Source organism: Somniosus microcephalus, unplaced genomic scaffold (assembly GCF_052327205.1).
Source record: "Somniosus microcephalus isolate GS21.2 unplaced genomic scaffold, FLI_Smic_1.0 unresolved_chr7, whole genome shotgun sequence".
NCBI lineage: Eukaryota > Metazoa > Chordata > Chondrichthyes > Squaliformes > Somniosidae > Somniosus > Somniosus microcephalus.
The window spans coordinates 37,328,289-37,354,563 of NW_028225185.1; the positions used below are offsets into that span (position 1 = coordinate 37,328,289).

The 26,275-nt window shown below is 54.0% G+C and overlaps 1 protein-coding gene across 1 annotated transcript; it reads right to left on the minus strand.

Moving 5' to 3' along the window:
* Nucleotides 1-4,736: 4,736 nt before the first annotated feature.
* Nucleotides 4,737-24,386, minus strand: LOC147086803 (5'-nucleotidase domain-containing protein 2-like). The gene is made up of 5 exons (XM_085978980.1): nt 24,123-24,386; nt 12,863-13,047; nt 10,223-10,297; nt 9,345-9,400; nt 4,737-5,006 (listed from the first exon to the last, which is right to left on the minus strand). Exons 1-5 carry the CDS (start codon nt 24,340-24,342, stop codon nt 4,832-4,834), a joined length of 711 nt encoding a protein of 236 aa, XP_085835106.1. The 5' UTR covers nt 24,343-24,386; the 3' UTR covers nt 4,737-4,831.
* Between the last annotated feature and the right edge of the window lie 1,889 nt (nt 24,387-26,275).

A 26,275-nucleotide genomic window follows, 5' to 3' on the forward strand; every position in this document is an offset into this window, starting at 1 on the left:
TATGAAAAATGTTACATTTGATCCTGGGATTTTCCCCTTTGGGGAGGAATTCCAACGGGCTGGGACTTCCACCTGCCCCTACAGATCTGCCCCAATACTAACCCATTTTTCTGGGTCGGCATTCATTTGGAATGCACAGCAGGCTTCTGGCAGGATTCCCGCTGTCAAGAGGAAGTTTGCCAGTGGAAGGGCAGGAAATCTTTGCAGTGCTGAAGCGGTGATCCTGGTGTCCGCATTGGCTGCTCCTTCCCCATGTTGCTGCCTGATTCCCAGGCTGTTAGTTTGCTCACCCGGCCGTGCCCCTCTGACCCGTGGACTATGTTTGAGGCAGTGAAAGCCTTGACTGACACAAACACCTTCAACAGGTAAGTCCTTGGGGCCAGCTTGAGGGAGAGGAAGTCACTACAAGGCCCAATCCCTTCAGAACCTCAAGGCCACTACTGTCACTTCCCAGGGCCTATTGCTACCTTTCACTTGGCGGCCTCAGAAGGTGGTGGTAAGTGTGGTGGAATGGATGGAAATCCCCGGGGATGCAGTACCTGCCCCAGCCGCAATTTTAATGCAGCCGGCAGGGAAGGGGATGGGAATACAAAGCCCTGGTTCAAAAACACCTGGAGTACTGTGAGCAGCTCTAGGCACCACAAAAAATGAAAAAGACTTGCATTTCTATAGCACCTTTCACGGCCACCGGACGTCCCAAAGCGCTTTCACAGCCAATGAAGTACTTTTTTTGAAGTGTGGTCACTGTTGTAATGTAGGAAACGCGGCAGCTAATTTGCGCACAGCAAGCTCCCACACACAGCAATGTGATAAATGACCGGATCATCTGTTTTTTAGTGATGTTGGTTGAGGGATAAATATTGGGCCCAGGACACCGGGGAGAACTCCCCCCTGCTCTTCTTCCAATAGTGGCCGTGGGATCTTTTACATCCACCTGAGAGGGCAGACGGGGGCCTCGGGTTTAACGTCTCATCCCGAAAGACGGGAGTACCGCAGTGCGGCGCTCCCTCAGTACCGCCCCTCCGACAGTGCGGCGCTCCCTCAGTACCGCCCCTCCGACAGTGCGGCGCTCCCTCAGTACCGCCCCTCCGACAGTGCGGCGCTCCCTCAGTACTGCCCCTCCAACAGTGTGGCACTCCCTCAGTACCGCCCCTCCGACAGTGCGGCGCTCCCTCAGTACCGCCCCTCGACAGTGCAGCGCTCCCTCCGACAGTGCGGCGCTCCCTCAGTACCGCCCCTCCGACAGTGCGGTGCTCCCTCAGTACTGCCCCTCAGACAGTGCGGCGCTCCCTCAGTACCGCCCCATAGACAGTGCGGCGCTCCCTCAGTACCGCCCCTCCGGCAGTGCGGCGCTCCCTCAGTACCGCCCCTCCGACAGTGCGGCGCTCCCTCAGTACCGCCCCTCGACAGTGCAGCGCTCCCTCCGACAGTGCGGCGCTCCCTCAGTACCGCCCCTCCGACAGTGCGGTGCTCCCTCAGTACTGCCCCTCAGACAGTGCGGCGCTCCCTCAGTACCGCCCCATAGACAGTGCGGCGCTCCCTCAGTACCGCCCCTCCGGCAGTGCGGCGCTCCCCTCAGTACCGCCCCTCCGACAGTGCGGCGCTCCCTCAGTACCGCCCCCTCCGACACTCCCTCAGTACCGCCCCTCCGACAGTGCGGCGCTCCCTCAGTACCGCCCCTCCGACAGTGCGGCGCTCCCTCAGTACCGCCCCTCCGACAGTGCGGCGCTCCCTCAGTACCGCCCCTCCGACAGTGCGGCGCTCCCTCAGTACCGCCCCTCCGACAGTGCGGCGCTCCCTCAGTACCGCCCCTCCGACAGTGCGGCGCTCCCTCAGTACCGCCCCTCCGACAGTGCGGCGCTCCCTCAGTACCGCCCCTCCGACAGTGCGGCGCTCCCTCAGTACCGCCCCTCCGACAGTGCGGTGCTCCCTCAGTACCGCCCCTCCGACAGTGTGCGGCGCTCCCTCAGTACTGCCCCTCCGACAGTGCGGCGCTCCCTCAGTACTGCCCTGGGCCCTTGGGTAGTGTAGTGGCTTATGTCACTGGACTAATAATCCAGAGAACACAAGCTCAAATCCCACCGCCGCACTTTGGGAATCTGAATTCAGTTTTTTTTTTTTAAAAAGCAGATCAGGAAATAAAAAATGGGGATCGGTAAAAGTGAAGCTGTCTGATTGTTGTAAAAACCACAACTGGTTGACTCATGTCCCTTCAGGGAAGGACACCTGCCGTCCTTACCCGGTCTGGGCCTACATGAGACTCCAGTCCCCACACCATTGACTCTTAACTGCCCACTGAAGTGGCCTGGTAAGTCTCTGAATCTGTACCATCACCTTCTCGAGGGGGAACTCGCAGACCGGTGATAAGTCTCGGCCCTTGCCACATCCCGAGAACGAGTGTGGACGATCTCCACCTGAAGCTTCGGCCTACTCTATGCGAGCCTCCCAGATACCAGGCCCCGGAACCTAAAGAACGGTTAACCGTGGGTAGTGCGGTGTTCCACAAGGATCAGTGCCGGGACCACTGCTGTTCACAATTTATATTAAACGATTTAGACTTTGGAATCAAAAACACAATTTCTAAATTTGCGGACGACACCAAATTGGGGATAACAACAGAAAATGCTGGAAAAACTCAGCAGGTCAGGCAACATGCGTGGAGAGAAATTTGAGTTGACGTTTCGGGTCGAAACCCTTCTTCAAAACTGGAAAGAAAATAAAATAGATCGAAGGCAGGGCTGCGATCGGACAAAAGAATCAAAAGAAGTAAAAGAGACAATAAAAAGGTATTCGAAGCCAGACGAGATGGTAATAGGCTGAGATTAGGTGTGAAGTGTACTGGCAGGGCAGGAGATAGCTGCCAGGTGTGAGAGAGAAACAAAAGGAAAGGGGGTGGGGGGGGGGGGGGGGGGGGGAAAGGAGTGGAAAAATTACAAGAAAAAAAGTAACAGGGGCCGAGGTTATGATCTGAAATTGTTGAACTCGATATTGAGTCCGGAAGGCTGCAGAGTGCCTAATCGGAAGACGAGGTGCTGTTCCTCGAGTTTACATTGAGCTTCCGTGGAACAATACAAGAGGCCAAGGACGGTGAGGTCCGAGTGGGAATGGGGCGGTGAATTAAAGTGACAGGCGACCGGAAGCTCGGGGTCACCCTTACGGACTGAACGGAGGTGTTCCGTAAAGCGCTCGCCCAATCTGCGTTTGGTCTCCCCAGTGTAGAGGAGACCACATAGTGAGCAGCGAATACAGTATACTAGATTGCGAGAAGTACAAGTAAATCGCTGTTTCACCTGGAAGGGGTGTTTGGGGCCCTGGACAGTGGGAAGGGGGGAGGTATAGGGGCAGGTGTTACATCTCTTGCGCTTGCACGGGAAGGTGCCGGGCACGGTGGCATAATGGTTAGCACTGTTGCCTCACAGCGCCAGGGACCCGGGTTCGAATCTGGCCTCGGGCGACTGTCTGTGTGGAGTTTGCACATTCTCCCTGTGTTTGCGTGGGTTTCCTCCGGGTGCTCCGGTTTCCTCCCACAGTCCAAAGATGTGCGGGTTAGGTTGATTGGCTATGATAAATTGACCCTTAGTGTTAGGGGGATTAAATTACGTGGGGTTACGGGGATAGGGTGGGATGTGTGTTGGTGCAGGGGTTACGGGGATCGGGTGGGAAATTTGGATGATCGGCCATGATCACGTTGAATGGCGGAGCAGGGCCGAATGGCCTACTTCTGCTCCTAATTTCTATGTTTCTATGAAGGAGTGCTGGGGGTGATAGAGGAGTGGACTAGGATGTCGCGGAGGGAGCGGTCCCTACGGAATGCTGAAAGGGGAGGGGAGGGGAAGATATGTTTGGTGGTGGGGGAAATGCCGGAGGATGATCCGTTGAATGTGGAGGCTGGTGGGGTGAAAGGTGAGGTCAAGGGGAACCCTATCGTGGGGACAGCAACAAAGTACAGGAGGACATTAATAAACCTGCCGAACGGGCAAATAATTGGCAAATAAAGTTCAACACAGATAAATGTGAGGTGTTACATTTTGATAGGGAGGTCACTTATCACTCGGAGGGTGCGAGTCTAGGTGGGGCAGAGGAACAAAGGGATCTCGGAGTACAAATACACAAATCACTAAAAGTTGCGACACAGGTTAGCAAGGCCATAAAAAAGCAAACCAAACACTAGGGTTTATTTCTAGAGGGATAGAATTGAAAAGTAGGGAGGTTATGCTAAACCTGTATCGAACCTTGGTGAGACCACACCTGGAGTACTGTGTGTAGTTTTGGTCTCCTTACCTAAGAAAGGATATACTTGCCATAGAGGGAGTGCAGCGAAGGTTCACCAGACTGATTCCTGGGATGGCAGGACTGTCGTGTGAGGAGAGATTGGGTCGACTAGGCCTGTATTCACTAGAGTTTAGAAGAATGAGAGGGGATCTCATTGAAACGTATAAAATTCTGACCGGGCTAGACAGACTGGATGCAGGGAGGATGTTTCCCCTGGCTGGGGGGGGGTCTAGAACGAGGGGTCACAGTCTCAGGATACGGGGTAGGACATTTAGGACTGAGATGAGGAGAAATGTCTTCACCCAGAGAGTGGTGAACCTGTGGAATTCTCTACCACAGAAGGCTGTGGAGGCCAAGTCACTGAACCTATTTAAGAAGGAGATAGATAGATTTCTAGACACAAAAGGCATCAAGTGGTACGGGGAGAGAGCGGGAATATGGTATTGAGATAGAGGATCAGCCATGATCATATTGAATGGCGGAGCAGGCTCGAAGGGCCGACTCCTGCTCCTATTTTTCTATGTTGCTATGGTTTCTGTTAGGTTGCCATGTCAACGCACTACTGCAGATTTTCCTGGTGCAGGAGGCGGCCTAGTCTGGTCCACCCCCCACCGGTTACGGTGACCCCTGACCCTCCTACCTTGCCGTAGAAACCGCTGACCTGGTGAAGTGGGATGTGGTGAGTGCCGTGGTACATGGCCAACACCTCATCATCCGGCACGGGCTGGAGGCCCCTGAAAGGGAAGGGAAGAGACACCGGTAAACAATTGGATCACCAGACGCGAGCCACCTCGGCAGGCTGGACAAGTCGAACCCACGGGGGGGGAAAGCACATCTCCCCCCACCCCCACCGCGCCCTCTCCCATTCCCACCCCTGGAATAAGGAACATCTGGAGGAACATTGGTCCCCAGGACCCCCGAGGAGTAACTCACCCCTGCTCTGCTTCCAATATCTGAGGAAGGATGTTCTTGCCATGGAGGGAGTTCAGCGAAGATTCACCAGGCTGATACCTGGGATGGCAGGAATGACGTATGAGGAGAGATTGGGTCGATTGGGCTTATACTCGCTGGAGTTTAGAAGAATGAGAGGGGATCTCATTGAAACTTATAAAATTCTAACAGGACTAGACAGACTAGATGCAGGAAGGATGTTCCCGATGGTCGGGGAGTCCAGAACCAGGGGTCACAGTCTAAGGATAAGGGGTAAGCCATTTAGGACTGAGATGAGGAGGAATTTCTTCACCCAGAGAGCGGTGAACCTGTGGAATTCTCTACCACAGAAGGCAGTTGAGGCCAATTCATTAAATATATTCAAGAAGGAGTTAATATATTTCTTAAGGCTAAAGGGATCAAGGGATATGGGGAGAAAGCAGGGACAGGGAACTGAATTTGGATGATCAGCCATGATCGCATTGAATGGCGGAGCAGGCTCGAGGGGCCGAATGGCCGACTCCTGCTCCTAGCTTCTGTGTTTCTATGTTTAATAGTGGCCGTGGGATCTTTAGACCACCACTCCCTCCACCACCGGCGCACCGTGGCTGCAGTGTGGACCATCTACAAGATGCACTGCAGCAACTCGCCAAGGCTTCTTCGGCAGCACCTCCCAAACCCGCCACCTCTTCCACCTAGAAGGACAAGGGCAGCAGGCGCGCGGGAACACCACCACCTCCAAGTCACACACCATCATCACCGAATCCCCCACCATCAACATCCTGAGGGGGTCACCATTGACCAAAAACTTAACTGGACCAGCCACATAAATACTGTGTCTACAAGAGCAGGTCAGAGGCTGGGAATTCTGCGGTGAGTGTCTCACCTCCTGACTCCCCAAAGCCTTTCCACCATCTACAAGGCACAAGTCAGGAGTGTGATGGAATATTCTCCACTTGCCTGGATGAGTTGCAGCTCCAACAACACTCAAGAAGCTCGACACCATTCAGGATAAAGCAGCCCGCTTGATTGGCACCCCGTCCACCACCTTAATCATTCACTCCCTCCACCACCGGCGCACCGTGGCTGCAGTGTGGACCATCTACAAGATGCACTGCAGCAACTCGCCAAGGCTTCTTCGGCAGCACCTCCCAAACCCGCCACCTCTTCCACCTAGAAGGACAAGGGCAGCAGGCGCACGGGAACACCGCCACCTCCAAAGGGATGGAGTATAAAAGTAGGGAAGTCCTGCTACAACTGTACAGGGCGTTGGTGAGACCACACCTGGAGTACTGCGTACAGTTTTGGTCTCCTTATTTAAGGATATACTTGCATTGGAGGCGGTTCAGAGAAGGTTCACGAGGTTGATTCCGGAGATGAAGGGGATGTCTTCTGAGGGAAGGTTGAGCAGATTGGGCCTATACTCACTGGAGTTTAGAAGAATGAGAGGGGATCTTATTGAAACATATAAGATTCTGAAGGGGCTCGACAGGGTAGATGCAGAGAAGATGTTTCACCTCGTGGGGGAATCTAGAACGAGGGGGCATAGTTTCAGACTAAGGGGGCACCCTTTTAAATCGGGAATGAGGAGGAATTTCTTCTCAGAGGGTCGTAAATCTTTGGAATTCTCTTCCCCAGAGAGCTGTGGAGGCTGGGTCACTGAAGGTGGAGAGAGACAGATTGTTGAACGATAAGGGAGTCGAGGGTTATGGGGAGCGGGCAGGGAAGTGGAGTGGAGGCCAAGATCAGATCAGCCATGATCTCATTGAATGGCGGAGCAGGCTCGAGGGGCCAAATGGCCGACTCCTGCTCCTACCTCTTATGTTATGTAAGTTCTCCCTCCAAGTCGCACACACCATCCCGACTTGGAAATATATCGGCCGTTCCTTCATCGTCGCTGGGTCAAAATCCCGCAACTCCCTCCCTAACAGCACTGTGGGAGTACCTTCACCACACGGACTGCAGCGGTTCAAGAAGGCGGCTCACCACCACCTTCTCAAGGGCGATTAGGGATGGGGAATAAATGCTGGGCCTTGCCAGCGACGCCCACACGAATGATAATGCAAGAGAAACAAAGGTGCACGGGCCCTCGGTTGCAACCCTCATCCCACAAGAGGTGTTCCAGCACAGCTGGAGTAACTGCGTTCAGTTCTGGGCCCCGCACCTCAGGAAGGATACCTCGGAGTGGGGGGGCAGCGCAGATTCACCAGAACGATACCGGGGGGGGGGGGGGGGCTGAAAGGGTTAAATCCCGAGGACAGGTTGCACAGACTGGGCTTGCGTTCCCTCGAGTGTAGAAGATTAAGGGGTGATCTGATCGAGGTGTTTGAGGTGATTAAAGGATCCGATCAGGTCGATCGAGAGAGAAACTATTTCCTCTGGTGGGGGGAGTCCAGAACAAGGGGGCAGAACCTTCAAATTAGAGCCAGGCCGTTCAGGGGTGATGTCAGGAAGCACTTCTTCACACAAAGGCTGGTGGGAATCTGGGACTCTCCCCCCCAAAGAGCTGTCGAGGCTGGGGGTCAATTGGAGCTTTCAAGACTGAGATTGTTCGTTTTTAGTTGGGCCAGGGTGTGAAGGGTTACAGAACCAAGGCGGGTAGATGGAGTTAAGATACAGATCAGCCGTGATCTGATTGAATGGCGGAGCAGGCTCGAGGGGCCGAATGTCCTCCTCATGTTCCTAATGTAACAGGCTCGAGGGGCTGAATGGCCTCCTCCTGTTCCTAATGTAACAGGCTCAAGAGGGCTGAACGGCCTCCTCCTGTTCCTAATGTAACAGGCTCGAGGGGCTGAATGGCCTCCTCCTGTTCCTAATGTAACAGGCTCGAGGGGCTGAATGGCCTCCTCCTGTTCCTAATGTAACAGGCTCGAGGGGGCTGAACGGCCTCCTCCTGTTCCTAATGTAACAGGCTCGAGGGGGCTGAATGGCCTCCTCCTGTTCCTAATGTAACAGGCTCGAGGGGGCTGAACGGCCTCCTCCTGTTCCTAATGTAACAGGCTCGAGGGGGCTGAATGGCCTCCTCCTGTTCCTAATGTAACAGGCTCGAGGGGCTGAATGGCCTCCTCCAGTTCCTAATGTAACAGGCTCGAGGGGCTGAATGGCCTCCTCCTGTTCCTAATGTAACAGGCTCGAGGGGGCTGAACGGCCTCCTCCTGTTCCTAATGTAACAGGCTCGAGGGGCTGAACAGCCTCCTCTTGTTCCTAATGTAACAGGCTCGAGGGGGCTGAACGGCCTCCTCCTGTTCCTAATGTAACAGGCTCGAGGGGGCTGAACGGCCTCCTCCTGTTCCTATGTTGCAAGGGACCGCAGGAGGCGTCTGGGCCTAGTTAGGCTTTGGGTAAAGGGTAAAGGATTGGGGGGGGGGGTTAGTGGAAGAGAAATCATCAGAATAAAACAGCACTGGAGGAGGCCATTCGGAGGTGCCGTCTTTTGCGACAAGACGTTAAATCTGAGGCCCGGTCTGCCCTCTCAGGTGGATGTAAAAGATCCCACGGCCACTATTGGAAGAAGAGCAGGGGGGAGTTCTCCCCGGTGTCCTGAGGCCAATATTTATCCCTCAACCAACATCACTAAAAAAAAAGATGATCTGGTCATTTATCACACTGCTGTTTGTGGGAGCTTGCTGTGCGCAAGTTGGCTGCCGCGTTTCCCACATTACAGGAAACTCACGATTTACCGGCACCCAAATAACCGGAAACCTCTTAACCGGCAAAATTCAGGAGCAGGTTCAGGTAAGTTTTACTTCATATTAGTGGCCGTTCCTGGATCTGTGGCTGTGTAACCGGGGTTCCTGCACTTGTTGCTAAGCAACAGGGATGCTTGGTCTGTGGCCGGAGTTCCTGCACCTGTTGCTAAGCAACAGGGAAGCCTGGATTTGTTGCTGTGTACGGGGCTCTCGTACCTTTTAACTATACCTCTCTGTAATCCGGACTTTTTGATAAACCGGCACCACGCCAGTCCCGGATAATAAAGAAAGAGTTTCCTGTACAACAGTGACCACACTTCAAAAAAAAGTCCTTCATCGGCTGTGAAGCGCTTTGGGACGTCCTGAGGTGGTGACAGGCGCCGGAGAAATGGGAGTCTTTCTTTGGTGATTGAGAACAGCTCCAGCAGGATGGGTTGGCGGCCCATTGCTTACCTGTACACCGAACCCATCTGTATGTAATGGAACGCATCTATCTTCATCAACAACCCCTATAGTATAGAGAGAGAGAGGGAGAGGGGAACAGAGACAGAGAGTCAGAGAGCGGAGAGGACACAGCGTACCGGGACCACCGCAAACTAGACTCACCGAGAGCGCCTTCGAACCGCCAGCGGGGGAAATCGGGGAGGGGAGCGGGAAAGAGAGCGAGTGAGAAACAGCGGCGCCGCCTTCCGTGGCCGAATAGCCAGAACGTTCCCCTGCGTCGTCTTGTTTACCCAGCAGCCCCATCACGCGTGCGAATCATCCGCCACCATTATTGGGCAGTTCAACAATGGGGAGTGTGTAGGAACAGGCTTGGAGGGAGGGGGGGGGGGCGGGCGGGCAGATAAAGTTGAGTCATCGTGGTGGGGGGGGGGGGGGGGGTGAGGGATTCTACCTAGAAGAGCCCAGCTTCAATCCCCGGTCAGTGCCAAGCTGGCAGCTCTCAATTGGGATTTATCACGGGCCTCAGTACCTCAGCGGGGTGTGGCGGGCAGCGAGGGGAGAAACACTTCCTCTGGCCCCCCAACCACTCCTACCCTCAACACCTTCCACTCCCAGCGACCCCAGCCCGAACAATCACAAACACAGGATCGGGAAGGGGCTGGGCCAACGAAGGCCACCTTGGTCGAATAGCCAGCCCACGAGCTCACTGCAGAGGTGCAAGAAGGGGCTGGGGGCGGGGGAAGGTGGGAGACTTTCGGAACGAGCGAGTGTGAGTTTGAGCTTTTTTAACCTCCCCACCGCCACCTATTCCCCCGCCGATTAATCCTCTCGTTTGCACGGGGCGCACTGGGTATTTCACTGCAGGGAGAGCGGAGAGAACGGCTTACCTTACCGATGTCGTAGTGAAGGCCACGGATAGCGAAGTTGGGCTGGTATTCGTACCCAGTCAATCCTCTCGGATACTGTGGGAATAAGCCAAGAGGTAACTTCAGACAATCTCGCGATTCATTTTACCCGGTTCACTCGCACACCAAACAGATCAAAAACAGGAGCTCGACGGGGGTCAGGCCTCAGCCACGTCGCCCTCTCACCTCCGAGTCAGAAGGTCGGAGGGGCGGTACCGAGGGAACGCCGCACTGTCGGAGGGGCGGTAGAACAACAACCACCTGTATTTATAGAACGCCTTTAATGTAGTGAAATGTCCCAGTGCGCTTCACAGGACTGTTATAAGACAAAAAAATGACACCGAGCCATATAAAGGAGATATTAGGGCAGGTGACCAAAAGCTTGGTCAAAGAGGCCGGTGGGATTGGAAAACAAGGATGGAGAATTTTGTAATCGAGGTGTTGCCAGACCAGGAGCCAATGTAGGTCAGCGGGCACAGGGGTGATGGGTGAACGAGACTCGGAGCGAGTTAGGACACAGGGGCAGCCGTGCAAAGTCTTGTCTTTATTCTCCATTACATACTTGCCCCTTTCCACCCGCCCTCCCCCAGATCCTTTCTATGTTGAGGGGGGGGGGGGGGGGGGGGCGGGGGGCGGTGGGAAGGGGGAGAAAGAGCCCAGAACTAGGGGCCATCAATATAAGAGAGTCACTAATAAATCCAATGGGGAATTCAGGAGAAACTTCTTCCCCCAGAGAGCGGTGAGAATGTGGAACTCGCTCCCACAGGGAGTGGTCGAGGCGAATAGCGTCGATGTATTTAAGGGGGAAGCTGGATAAACACACGAGGGAGAAAGGAATAGAAGGATATGGTGATGGGGTGAGATGAAGAGGGGGCGGGAGGAAACTTAGAAAAATAGGAGCAGGAGTCGGCCCTTCGAGCCTGCTCCACCATTCAATATGATCATGGCTGATCCTCTCTCTCAACACCATATTCCCGCTCTCTCCCCATACCCCTGGATGCCTTTTGTGTCTAGAAATCTATCTATCTCCTTCTTCAGTGACTTGGCCTCCACAGCCTTCTGTGGTAGAGAATTCCACAGGTTCACCCACCCTCTGAGTGAAGAAATTTCTCCTCATTTCAGTCCTAAATGTCCTACCCCGTATCCTGAGACTGTGACCCCTCGTTCTCGACCCCCCCAGCCAGGGGAAACATCCTCCCTGCATCCAGTCTGTCTAGCCCGGTCAGAATTTTATAAGTTTCAATGAGATCCCCTCTCATTCTTCTAAACTCTAGTGAATACAGGCCTAGTCGGCCCAATCTCTCCTCATACGACAGTCCTGCCATCCCAGGAATCAGTCTGGTGAACCTTCGCTGCACTCCCTCTATGGCAAGTATATCCTTTCTTAGGTAAGGAGACCAAAACTGCACACAGTACTCCAGGTGTGGTCTCACCAAGGCCCTGTATAACTGTAGTAAGACATCCTTGCTCCTGTACTCAAATCCTCTTGCAATGAAGGTCAACATACCATTTGCCTTCCTAACTGCTTGCTGCGCCTGCATGCTTGCTTTCAGTGACTGGTGTACACGACAAGGCCTTGGACAACGTGGACCACTTTCCATACCTCGGGAGCCTACTGTCAACAAGGGCAGACGTCGATGACGAAGTCCAACACCGCCTTCAGTGTGCCAGTGCAGCCTTCGGTCGCCTGAGGAAGAGTGTGTTTGAAGACCAGGACCTCAAACCCAGCACCAAGCTCATGGTCTACAGAGCAGCAGTGATACCTGCCCTGCTGTATGCCTCAGAGACATGGACCATGTACAGCAGGCACCTCAAAGCACTGGAGAGGTACCACCAACGCTGCCTCCGCAAGATCCTGCAAATCCATTGGCAGGACAGGCGCACCAACGTCAGTGTTCTCGCTCAGGCCAACATTACCCCAGCATCGAAGCTTTGAACGCGCTCGATCAGCTCCGATGGACGGGTCACATCGTCCGCATGCCCGATACGAGACTCCCGAAACAAGCGCTCTACTCGGAGCTCCAACACGGCAAGAGAGCCCCAGGTGGGCAGAGGAAACGCTTCAAGGACACCCTCAAAGCCTCCTTGAAAAAGTGTAACATCCCCACCGACACCTGGGAATCCCTGGCCCAAGGCCGCACAAAGTGGAGGAGAAGCATCCGGGAAGGCGCCGAACACCTCGAGTCTCTTCGCCGGGAGCAAACAGCGGAAGGAGCACACGTCAACCCAAGAATCCCACCCACCCGCCCCTTCAACCACCGTCTGCCCCACCTGTGACAGAGACTGTAGGCCCCGCATTGGACTCATCAGTCACCTGAGAACTCATTGTTAATGTGGAAGCAAGTCATCATCGAGGGACTGCCTAAGAAGGCGTACAAGGACACCCAGGTCCCTTTGTACATCAACATTTCCCAATCAATCACCATTTAAATAATACTCCGCCTTTCTGGTTTTCCTACCGAAGTGGATAACTTCACATTTATCTACGTTATACTGCATCTGCCATCTATTTGCCCACTCACTCAACTTGGGATCGGGAACCTTTTCAGGAAGCTCAGGTCTCGAGGCAGCGGCCAAGGTCCCCTCGAGGCTCCTGTGCCCCTTATCCACTGGCTCGCTCACCTTGAACTGCTCGATGAGGAGGTCCATGGCCGTGTCGTAGATCATGCTGTTCAGCGAGTTGGAGTAGAGCGCCAGGGTGTAATCGTAGTCAAACCCGTAGACCTCAATGTCCCCCAGGCATACCTCGTTGTTGGCGTAGATGGTGGAGGGGTTCAGGAGGTTGCAGATACCGGGAGGGAGGAGATCTGTAGGAGAGAGAGAGTGACACAAGGATTGAGGAACAACCTATCTCCCAGAGACACGGGCACAGAAACAGGCAAACTGCTCCCACCCGCCCTCCCACTCCGATTTCCCCACACCCGCCGCACCCCAAGGGTGAAGGACAAATGAGCGGATCGCCCCCCCCCCCAGCCTCACCCATAGGCACCCTGACCTACAAGGGCAGGTGGAGCCCAGGAACACCTCGACTGTCAACTGACCACCGTGCACAGACCTGGTCTCCATATCACACTTGGAGCACTGTGCACAGTTCTGGTCTCCATATCACACTTGGAATACTGTGCACAGTTCCGGTCTCCATATCACACTTGGAGCACTGTGCACAGTTCTGATCTCCATATCACACTTGGAATACTGTGCACAGTTCTGGTCCCCATATCACACTTGGAGCACTGTGCACAGTTCTGGTCTCCATATCACACTTGGAGCACTGTGCACAGTTCTGGTCTCCATATCACACTTGGAGCACTGTGCACAGTTCTGGTCCCCATATCACACTTGGAGCACTGTGCACAGTTCTGGTCTCCATATCACACTTGGAGCACTGTGCACAGTTCCGGTCTCCATATCACACTTGGAGCACTGTGCACAGTTCTGGTCCCCATATCACACTTGGAGCACTGTGCACAGTTCTGATCTCCATATCACACTCGGAGCACTGTGCACAGTTCTGGTCTCCATATCACACTTGGAGCACTGTGCACAGTTCCGGTCTCCATATCACACTTGGAGCACTGTGCACAGTTCTGGTCCCCATATCACACTTGGAGCACTGTGCACAGTTCTGGTCTCCATATCACACTTGGAGCACTGTGCACAGTTCTGGTCCCCATATCACACTTGGAGCACTGTGCACAGTTCCGGTCTCCATATCACACTTGGAGCACTGTGCACAGTTCTGGTCCCCATATCACACTTGGAGCACTGTGCACAGTTCTGGTCTCCATATCACACTTGGAGCACTGTGCACAGTTCTGGTCTCCATATCACACTTGGAGCACTGTGCACAGTTCTGGTCCCCATATCACACTTGGAGCACTGTGCACAGTTCTGGTCTCCATATCACACTTGGAGCACTGTGCACAGTTCTGGTCTCCATATCACACTTGGAGCACTGTGCACAGTTCTGGTCTCCATATCACACTTGGAGCACTGTGCACAGTTCTGGTCCCCATATCACACTTGGAGCACTGTGCACAGTTCTGGTCTCCATATCACACTTGGAGCACTGTGCACAGTTCTGGTCTCCATATCACACTTGGAGCACTGTGCACAGTTATGGTCTCCATATTATAAAAAGGATATTGAGGCACTGGAGAAGGTGCAAAGATTTACAAGGATGATATCAGAAATGCGAGGGTCAGAACTATCAGGAAAGACTGAACAGGCTGGGACTCGTTTCTCTAGAAAAGAGAAGGCCGAGGGGTGACCTGATCGAGGTCTTTAAGATTATGAAGGGGTTTCGATAGGGTAGACGTAGAGAAGATGTCTCCGCTTGTGGGGGAGACCAGAACTAGGGGCCGTCAATATAAGAGAGTCACTAATAAATCCAATCGGGAATTCAGGAGAAACTTCTTTCCCCAGAGAGTGGTGAGAATGTGGAACTCGCTACCACAGGGAGTGGCCGAGGCGAATAGCGTCGATGTATTTAAGGGGGAAGCTGGATAAACACATGAGGGAGTTAAGATGGCGGCCGTGACGGTCCGGTGCGGAGATCGCTCTCCCTGCTTCGGGCAGCCAGCTCTCGCCGCTCGCTCCCGCAACCGGAGCGAGGTGCTCGGCGAGTCGGGCAGAGGCAGCGCAGCACGGCGAGCAGCAGCAGCAGCCAAGCCGACCCGCCGGAGCACATCGGCCGGCAGCTCCTCGGCGGGAAGGAATTCCGACTGGGAGGAGGGGAGCCGAGCATGGCGGTCAGAGGCCGACCCGTGAAGAGAGAGAAGTAGGCCCCGGGGCGTGGAGCTGGCAACGGTGAAGAGGAGGCCGTATTGGAGCATTCACATTCCGACGATGTGTTCGGCGAGTCGGGCGGAGGAGCGCAGCGCAGCGAGCAGCGGCAGCAGACTCAACGACACGCTGCAGCACGTCGACCGGCAGCTCCATTTCGGGTAACTCGCAGTCCGGGTGGGAGCCGGGCATGGTGGCCGGAGCGGGAGAAGCAGGGGCTCTGACACAAATTTTCAGAACCTCTCTGGCCACAGGGGATGTACCAGAGGACTGGAGAACAGCTAACGTAGTACAGGTGGACTATCCTTTATCCGAAAACCTCGGGACCAGCCGAGTTTCGGATAAAGGAGAATTTCGGATTTCGGAAGGGTGGTCGGCGGGGGGGGTCGTGCGCACGACTTACGCTGACGCTCAGCGTAAGTCAGTCGGGGTCGGCGGGGCTCGGGGCCGGCGGGGTCCGCGGGGGGGTCGGCGGTTGTCGGGGCTGGCGGGGCCGGCGGGGGGGTCGGCGGTTGTCGGGGCTGGCGGGGTCGGCGGTTGTCGGGGCTGGCGGGGTCCGCGGGGGGGATCGGCGGTTGTCGGGGCCGGCGGTTGTCGGGGCTGGCGGGGTCGGCGGTTGTCGGGGCCCACGGGGGGGTCGGCGGCTGTCGGGGCTGGCGGGGTCCGCGGGGGGGGGGGGTCGGCGGGGGGTCGTGCACACGACTTACCCTTTATCCGAACTTCCGAAACCGGAACCCTCTAAAAACCGAAGGTTTTTTCGTTCGTACGCACGACTTACACTGAACGAAAAAACCTTCGGTTTTTTAGAGGGTTTCGGTTTTCGGAAGTCCGGATAAAGGGTAGTCTACCTGTACCATTATTCAAGAAGGGTAGCAGGGATAAACCAGGGAATTACAGGCCAGTGAGCCTAACATCAGTGGTGGGGAAATTATTGGAAAAAATTCTGAGGGACAAAATTAGTCTCCACTTGGAGAGGCAAGGATTAATCGGGGATAGTCAGCATGGCTTTGTCAAGGGTAAATCATGTCTGACCAATCTGATTGAATTTTTCGAGGGGGTGACTAGGTGTGGGGATGAGGGAAATGCTGTGGATGTGGTTTACATGGATTTCAGTAAAGCTTTTGACAAAGTCCCGCATAGGAGACTGGTCAGGAAGGTAAGAGCCCATGGGATCCAGGGTGCCTTGGCGCGTTGGATCCTAAACTGGCTGAGTGGCAGGAGGCAGAGGGTGATGGTCGAAGGTTGCTTTTGTGACTGGAAGCCTGTGTCCAGTGGGGTACCTCAGGGATCGGTGCTGGGTCCCTTGCTGTTTGTGATCTACATAAATGATTTGGATGAGAATGTAAAAGGTATGATCAGTAAGTTTGCAGATGACACGAAAATTGGTGGGGTGGTAAATTGCGAGGAGGAAAGCCTCAGGCTACACGACGATATAAACGGGTTGGTCAGATGGGCGGAAAAGTGGCAAATGGAATTTAACCCTGAAAAGTGCGAGGTGATGCATTTTGGACGGACAAATAAGGCAAGGGAATACACAATGAGTGGTAGGACCCTAGGAAGTACAGAGGGTCAGAGGGACCTTGGTGTACATGTACATAGATCCCTGAAGGCAGCGGAACAGGTAGATAAGGTGGTTAAAAAGGCACATGGGATACTTATGAGCAGGGAGGTTATGATGGAGTTGTACAAAACGCTGGTGAGGCCACAGCTGGAATACTGTGTGCAGTTCTGGTCGCCACACTATAGGAAGGATGTGATTGCTTTGGAGAGGGTGCAGAGAAGATTCACCAGGATGTTACCTGGGATGGAGCGCCTCAGCTATGAAGAGAGGCTGGACAGGCTGGGGTTGTTTTCCTTGGAGCAGAGAAGGCTGAGGGGGGACCTGATTGAGGTGTACAAAATGATGAGGGGCATAGATAGGGTAAATAAAGAGGAACATTTCCCCTTAGTAGGGGGGTCAATAACAAGGGGGCATAGATTCAAGGTAAGGGGCAGGAGGTTTAGAGGGGATTTGAGGAGGAACTTTTTCACCCAGAGGGTGGTTGGAATCTGGAACTCACTGCCTGAAAGGGTGGTAGAGGCAGGAACCCTCACAACATTCAAGAAGCATTTAGATGAGCACTTGAAACGCCATAGCATACAAGGCTACGGACCAAGTGCTGGAAAATGGGATTAGAATAGACGGGGCTTGATGGCCGGCGCGGACACGACGGGCCGAAGGGCCTCTTTCTGTGCTGTATGACTCTATGACGTGGAGCCGGCAACAGTGAGGAGGAGGCCGCGGTGAAGAGGAGGACGGAGTGGCTGAGGGACATCGTGCTCCCGCTGCCACGGGAAGCCATTGTATTGACTCTGAACGCGGCGCTGTATGTATAGCTGACGCGTCCCGACGGGGAACAAGCATTCCATTGTACTTGTTACATATGGCAAATAAATCTAATCTGAATCTGAATAGAAGGAGATGGTGATGGGGTGAGATGAATAGGGGGCGGGAGGAGGCTCGTGTGGAGCAGGTACACGGGCACGGAGCAGATAGAAACATAGAAGATAGGAGCAGGAGTCTGTCCTAAATGGCTTACCCCTTATCCTTAGACTGTAACCCCTGGTTCTGGACTCCCCCGCCATCGGGAACATCCTTCCTGCATCTAGTCTGTCCAGTCCTGTTAGAATTTTATAAGTTTCAATGAGATCCCCTCTCATTCTTCTAAACTCCAGCGAGTACAAGCCCAATCGACCCAATCTCTCCTCAAACGTCATTCCTGCCATCCCAGGTATCAGTCTGGTGAATCTTCACTGCACTCCCTCCATGGCAAGAACATCCTTCCTCAGATAAGGCAACCAAAACTGCACACAATACTCAAGGTGTGGTCTCACCAATGATCTAGACGAGGGAACTAGATGTAATTTCTCCAAGTCTGCAGACGACACAAAGCTGGGTGGGCGTGTGTGCTGTGAGGAGGATGCCAAGAAACTCCAGTATGATTTGGACAGGTTGGGTGATTGGGCAGAAGCATGGCAGATGCAGTATAATGCGGATAAATGCGAGGTTATCCACTTTGGTGGCAAAAACAGGGAGGCAGATTATTATCTGAATGGCAATAGATTGGGAGAAGGGGAAGTGCAACGAGACCTGGGTGTCCTTGTGCACCAGTCGCTGAAGGTAAGCATGCCGGTGCAGCAGGCGGTTAAGAAGGCAAATGGTATGTTGGCCTTCATAGCGAGAGGGTTCAAGTACAGGAACAAGGATGTCTTGCTGCAGTTGTACAGGGCCTTGGTGAGACCACACCTTGAGTATTGTGTGCAGTTTTGGTCGCCTTATCTGAGGAAGGATGTTCTTGCCATGGAGAGAGTTCAGCGAAGATTCACCAGACTGATACCTGGGATGGCAGGAATGACGTATGAGGAGAGATTGGGTCAATTGGGCTTATATTCACTGGAGTTTAGAAGAATGAGAGGGGAATCTCATTGAAACTTATAAAATTCTAACAGGACTGGACAGACTAGATGCAGGAAGGATGTTCCCGATGGTCGGGGAGTCCAGAACCAGGGGTCACAGTCTAAGGATAAGGGGTAAGCCATTTAGGACTGAGATGAGGAGGAATTTCTTCACCCAGAGAGTGGTGAACCTGTGGAATTCTCTACCACAGAAGGCAGTGGAGGCCAATTCATTAAATAATATTCAAGGAGTTGTTGGATTTATTTCTTAAGGCTAAAGGGATCAAGGGATATGGGGAGAAAGCAGGGACAGGGTACTGAATTTGGATGATCAGCCATGATCTCATTGAATGGCGGAGCAGGCTCGAGGGGTCGAATGGCCTACTCCTGCTCCTATTTCTGATGTTCTTATGTTCAAAGAGGAAGGTTTTAAGGAGGTCGCCACACTATAGGAAGGGATGTGATTGCATTGGAGAGGGTGCAGAGGAGATTCCCCAGGATGTTACCTGGGCTGGAGCGCTTCAGCTATGAAGAGAGACTGGACAGGCTGGGGTTGTTTTCCTTGGAGCAGAGAAGGCTGAGGGGGGACCTGATTGAGGTGTACAAAATTATGAGGGGCATAGACAGGGTAGATAGAAAGGAACTTTTCCCCTTAGTAGAGGGGTCAATAACCAGGGGGCATAGTTTCAAGGTAAGGGGCAGGAGGTTTAGAGGGGATTTGAGGAAAAACGTTTTCACCCAGAGGGTGGTTGCAATCTGGAACTCACTGCCTGAAAGGGTGGTAGAGGCAGGAACCCTCACAACATTCAAGAAGCATTTAGATGAGCACTTGAAACGCCATAGCATACAAGGCTACGGACCAAGTGCTGGAAAATGGGATTAGAATAGACAGGGATTGATGGCCGGCGTGGACACGATGGGCCGAAGGGCCTCTTTCTGTGCTGCATAACTCTATGAGGAGAGGCGGCGGTTTAGGGAGGGAAAAAATTCTCATCCTCTTCTTCAAATCCCTCCGCGGCCTCCTCGCCCCCTCCCTATCTGTGTAACCTCCATGGCCTCCTCGCTCCCCCCACCTCCCTATCTCTGTAACCTCCTCCAGCCCCCACAACCTTTCCAGATCTCTGCGGTCCACCAATTCTGGCCTCGCGCGTCCCCCCGATTTCCGTCACTCCACCATTGGCGACCGCGCCAGGGCCCCTCGAGCTCTGGAATTCCCTCCCTAAACCTCTCCGTCTCTCTCTCCTCCTTTAAGACTCTCCTTAAAACCGACCTCTTTGACCCAGCTTTGGGTCACCTGTCCTAACATCTCTTTATGGGGCTCGGGGTCAAATTTTGTCTGATTTACGCTCCTGTGAAGCAACTTGGGACGTTTTACTACGTTAAAGGTGCCGGATGAATGGGAGCTGTTGTTTTCACAGACTGGTGACTGAGGAAGAGAGGAGTCAAGAAGCTTAAAAATCAAGCCACTCTCCCGTCGTACAGGAAACTCCTCTCGCACGGAGCAGGGAGTCCCCCCGCCGCCTCGCCCTCTGGGGGCAGCGAGTTTACCTCAGAGTTCACCAGGTTCAGCACCGACAGGCAGCGCACAAGGAAACAACAGGGCAATGGAGGGGGGCAGCGAGACAGAGAGCGAGCGCGAGCGCCCGAGAGGGAGAGAGAGCGCGCCCGAGAGCTGCTTGACCGTGAGGCTCCGCAGCCTAAACCCGGCCCGGGAGACTGCAGTGCGACCCCGAGCGGGAACGCGGGCCGACTTTCACAGCCCCGCCCTTTTCCCTCCCACGCTCAGACAAACGGTAGCCGCGACCTCTTCCCCTCCCCCCGCCGCCACCCCGTCCCCTCAACTCCTCCCCAACCATTAGAGAGAGGCCGGGGTGGGTGTGGGGGGGGGGGGCGGGGGAGGGATAGAGACCTCGGCTGATCGCAAAGACCTGCTCCTCGCTGCCACCCCCCCCCACCCCCCGTCCTCTCCCCAAGACACAATCTCAAGGGCCCGCCCCTGCCCTCGCTCCGAGCCGGGCAGCCTCCGTGACGTAAACAGTCTGGCGAGGATGACGTCTCCCCTGAGATCAAGGCGAGTCTGCCCAGGGGAGATAAGAGACACTAGGGAAGCAGGCCCAGCTCAGACAGAGCGTGACGATGTACACATATCTCGTTATAGCTGGCAGGACAAGTCGAGAAGGCGGTTTTGAAAAAGCTGACAAGATCCTGAGCTAAGGTAAACCTTTATAAATCAGAGCTGGAGAATTGTGTCCAATTCTGGGCACCACGCTTTAGGAAGGATGTCACGACCTTGGAGAAGGTGCAGAGGAGATTGACCAGAATGGTACCAGGGATGAGGGACTTCAGTGATGTGGAGAGACTGGAGAAGCTGGGATTGTTCTCCTTGGAGCAGAGAAGGTTAAGGGGAGATTTAATAGAGGTATTCAAAATCATGAGGGGTTTTGATAGAGTAAATGAGGAGAAACTGTTTCCAGTGTCAGGAGGGTCGGTAACCAGAGGACACAGATTGAAGATAATCGGTAAAAGAACCAGAGGGGAGATGAGGAGAATGTTTTTTACGCAGCGAGTTGTTGTGATCTGGAACGCGCTGCCTGAAAGGGCGGTGGGAGCAGATTCAATAGTAACTTTCAAAAGGGGGAATTGAGAAATACTGGAAGGGGAGAAATGTGCCGGGCTGTGGGGAAAGAGCAGGGGGGAGTGGGACTGATTGGAGAGCTGGTTGAAAGAGCCGGCACAGGCACGATGGGCCGAATGGCCTCCTCCTGTGGTAAGATGTGTCTTTGGGCCTACTTTCTCCATCGCTCGACCTTCACTCTCGACCCCCACTCTCGACCCCTACCCCGCCACTGAGCCAAGGGGAGCAGCTTCAGCACTTCGTCGAGACACTACCCCTCCCCGGCTCCATGTCCCACGATCCATGCACACAGATCGACCCCAATCTCTAGGTGTCAGCCGTGGCTCAGTTGGGTCTCGTTCTCGGAGTCAGTAGGTCCTGGGTTCGAGCCCCCACTCCAGAGACTCGAGCCCCATAATCCAGGCCCGACACTCACCCGGTGCCAGTGCTGAGGGAGCGCCGCGCCGTCGGAGGGGCGGTGCTGAGGGAGCGCCGCGCCGTCGGAGGGGCGGTGCTGAGGGAGCGCCGCGCCGTCGGAGGGGCGGTGCTGAGGGAGCGCCGCGCCGTCGGAGGGGCGGTGCTGAGGGAGCGCCGCGCCGTCGGAGGGGCGGTGCTGAGGGAGCGCCGCGCCGTCGGAGGGGCGGTGCTGAGGGAGCGCCGCGCCGTCGGAGGGGCGGTGCTGAGGGAGCGCCGCGCCGTCGGAGGGGCGGTGCTGAGGGAGCGCCGCGCCGTCGGAGGGGCGGTGCTGAGGGAGCGCCGCGCCGTCGGAGGGGCGGTGCTGAGGGAGCGCCGCGCCGTCGGAGGGGCGGTGCTGAGGGAGCGCCGCGCCGTCGGAGGGGCGGTACTGAGGGATGAGATGTTAAACCCGAGGCCCCCGTCTGCTCTCTCAGGTGGATGTAAAAGATCCCACGGCCACTATTGGAAGAGCAGGGGGGAGTTCTCCCCGGTGTCCTGGGGCCAATATTTATCCCTCAATCAACATCACTAAAAACAGATGATCTGGTCATTTATCACATTGCTGTTTGTGGGAGCTTGCTGTGCGCAAATTGGCTGCCACGTTTCCTACATTACAACAGTGACCACACTTCAAAAAAAGTCCTTCATTGGCTGTGAAGAGCTTTGGGACGTCCTGAGGTGGGGAAAGGCGCTGGAGAAATGGGAGTCCCAGCCTCTTCAATCTTTCTTGATAGATATTCTCACTTCTGTGATCATTCTAGTAAATCTTTTCTGCACCTTCTCCTGTGCCCCAATATCCTTTTTTAACATGAACACCAGAACTGTGCACAGTGCTCCAAGTGTGATATGGAGACCAGAACTGTGCACAGTGCTCCAAGTGTGATATGGAGACCAGAACTGTGCACAGTGCTCCAAGTGTGGTCTAACCAAGTTACTCTGTCAACAGTGACCCACCCTGGCTCATCGACCATGATGGCGTGGGAGAGAGGGGCGCACCCTCAAAGATTCACTCCTTGGTGTCAGCCGATTTCAGGTGCCTGCGGTGGAGATACCCCTATCGCACCCAGGGTAAGTAAAAAAAGTGTGGGGGGCAGGGTCAGTGTGGCGAGGGATGTCAGCGAGGAGATCCTACTCCCGATTCAGGTGCAAAGCCCTGCTGGAGAGGACACGTGTGGACTGCAGGAGGACAGGATTGCACTTGGCGGCGATGCACATTGCAGTCGAATAGCCGACAGAGCATTGGCGAGACTCTTGCATGCCCGCCCACATGAAGACAGACTCTGGCAGCCTCAGAACCATTACCCAGGGTCAATGCAGTGGGCCAACAAGTAAGTAAATAAATTGGCTCATGTTAATCTCCTGTCGGCTCCCCTCGCAGAGGCAGTGGGCGGGATCTGCTGAACCATATCTAGGGAGCACGGGATGGGCACAGGGGTTTAAGAGGATCCAAGTGGGATCTTTCACTTTGCATCTGTAAACCATTAACTATCCCTGACCCAAACATGCTGACCCTCGACCCCACCACCAACCCTTTGAATACCGCTGGTCACTGAACAAAACATGGAGAGAGCGCGCGAGCGATATAGCGAGAGAGGGCGCGTGACACAGAGCGTGACACAGAGCGTGCGTGACACAGAGCGTGCGTGACACAGAGCGTGCGTGACACAGAGACAAACAAACAGAGAGTGTGTAACTCAGTGTGTGACTCAGTGAAGTAACTACTAACAATACTAACAATAACCAGCCCCAGGACAGTGACAGGGTAACACAAAGAATTCGACCCAACACAATTGTCGCTAAGCAAAAGGAAAAATATCTGACATATTGGGCAGAAACAACAAAAACCCAAAGCAAACTCAATTGCTACTTGGCCCTAAACAGACAATACAACATAGCTGATTACCTGACCATAGTAAAGGATAACAAACTGAGAAGAACCTTGACAAGGTACAGACTTAGCGAACATAGCCTAGCGATCGAAAAAGGCAGACACAGGCAGACCAGGCTGCCAAGAGAGGACAGGATATGCTCTCACTGCAGTCAGGGAGTGGTGGAGACAGAGATGCACTTCCTCACAGCTTGTGGAAAATATCAGGGCATCAGGGAGAATTTCTACCAAAAATTCTCACAAATATGCCCTGATTTCAGAAATCTGAATGACAACCAAAAACTCCCATTCCTACTGGGGGAGGAGAGAAGCTGTGTAACACTGGCGGCACACTATGTTACAGCTTGCCATGAACAGAGGGACAACCAGTAAACTAAGAAAAGAATATATATAAACAATGCGAATGTATATTTATACACTCAGGGATATACCTGTTTATACACTGTATGAATAGAACTGCGTTTATGTGCTAAACCATAAATGTATTTTGATGCTTTGGCAACATAAGATGTAACTTATCATGCCAATAAAGCGATTTGAATTGTGAATTGTGAATTGTGAGTGTGACAGACAGAGTGACAGAGACAGACAGAGAGAGATTCCGAGCAGAGACAGTCTCCAATTCCTCCAATGCAGACCACACCTTGCCTGGGGCTGGCACTAGTGGCTCAGGGAGTCTCGGGGCTGGGTTGCAATTATCTTACCTCTCACCAGCCTCTTCATATTGTTGTAGCGGGACCAGAGGTAGGTTTTGCTGCTGTTGGTGGTGGTCTTGGCTGTCGGGACGGTGGCTGCAGACTGCTTGGCTGGCGGAGTGTCCAATGTCCCCAGCCCCGGGGGCTGGTGCAATGCTCGGGGGCTGGTGCAAGCCAGGAGCCTCTGCCCTAAACCACTGCGGGTTACTGGGAACAAGACAGAGCCCATGTTTGTTCTCTCACTCGGCCCTGACTGTGTTGCAACTTGTTCTCTTTGCTCTGCAAAATTGCAAAGCAGAAAAATAAGACTCCGGGGTTGATTGACAGCTCCTGGGACCCAATCAGCAATGCGCAACTCCTCTCCACTCTCATTGGTTGGAAGGAAAATCCAGGCTGTGATTGGTGGAGAAGGGGCGGTCAATCATTGTGGATCCGCCAATCACAGCCTGGATTTTCCTCCCAACCAATGCCCTGGGCTGATTGGATGGTCCTGGGTGACAGATTTGCATTGGCCCCCGCCTCTCCTCCAGCGACGTGTCAATATCCAGTTCTTTTGTTCGAAGTTGGCCAAAAAACGTTTTTTGCAAACTTTGCAAAACTAATTAAAAAGTTTTTGCCAACGAATTAAAAAGTTTTTCCAACTAATTAAAAAGTTTTTCAAACTAATTAAAAAGTTTTTCCAACTAATTAAAAAGTTTTCAAACTAATTAAAAAGTTTTAGTAAGAAATGTGCTGGAATCACAACTGCCCCATGTGGTAAACCACTGTATTGTATATTGCCACCTCTGGGTGGCGCTGTGTATGGAGGCATGCCTCAGCCGACTCCACCCACCACTGTGTGGGTTTCGTTCAGACTTGTTCAGTCACTCACGAAGAAGCATGGTCTCTTCTTAGCTAATAAAAGCCTTATTCATCTCTTCTTTCGACTCATCATCTCTTCTTCGACTCATCACCTTTTATGAAGTAATTGATAAGCGTATCAATTTTATTAGCTAAAAGTTAAATGGCGACACCTGAGGAGCAACAACAGCAACGGATACAGCAGACATTGCTGAGAGCCCTCAGACCACCACGCCTGGACCTCGACCCTCAAGATGTGGGTGCATCAGCCAAGTTTGAACACTGGCTGAGCTGCTTTGAATCCTTCCTCGCAATCTCACAGGTTACAGAGGAGGATCACAAACTGAAAATTTTGACCGCCCAGGTGAGCCATCAAGTATATATGCTAATCCGGGACTCTAATACGTACGTGGCGGCCCTCGAGCTACTTAAAAGGGCAATATACGCGCCCAGTGAACACAATTTACGCCCGACACCTCTTGGGATCCCGCAGGCAGCAACCGGAGAATCGGTAGGGGCATTTGCACGGGCGCTACTGGCACTCTGCAGAGACTGCGATTGTAAAGCGGTAACGGCTGTGGAGCACGCGCAGGACTCGCCTGTGATGCCTTCGTCAGGGGCCTCCAGTCAGACCACACCCGGCAGAGACTGCTAGAAAGCAAGGAACCCGACCTGAAGACGGCCATTGCCCTTGCGCTCTCGTTAGAGGAGGCCCACTGAAACCTCGAGGCATACCCCCGTAACGGCGCCGAGACATGGCAATCGAAACCGTGGGACACGGGACCGCCGCCCCCGGCACCAACCGCTGCAGCGACCCAACCGAGACAGCAGCCTCCGGTAAGAACTGCTTCGATGCCCAGTAACCAGGCCCAAAAATGCTATTTCTGTGGCCAGTTAAAACATCCCAGAGCGCACTGCCCAGCTAAGACAGCTACCTGCTCGGGCTGCGGGAAGAAAGGCCATTACGCTAACGCCTGCAAGGGGAAGCCAGCCAGCAGCGCAGCGTGCGGGCCGTGGGAGCAGCCATCTTATCCGCCATTTTGTGTACCCCCGGCCGCATGGCATCCGCCGCCATCGTATCCAACGCACTCAACCGCCATTTCGTCACCGGAACCGACCACCGTCTCGGCGGATGACTATAGTGACTCACTAAGCCACATACTGGCCTCCGTGACGCTGGATCAAGGCCACCCTCACCATCTATCCAGCTCCATGATGGATATCGCGGTAAACGGCCGCGCCACCAGTTGCCTGATCGACAGCGGGAGCACAGAGAGTTTCGTCCACCCCGACACGGTACGTAGCCACTCCCTCACGATTCT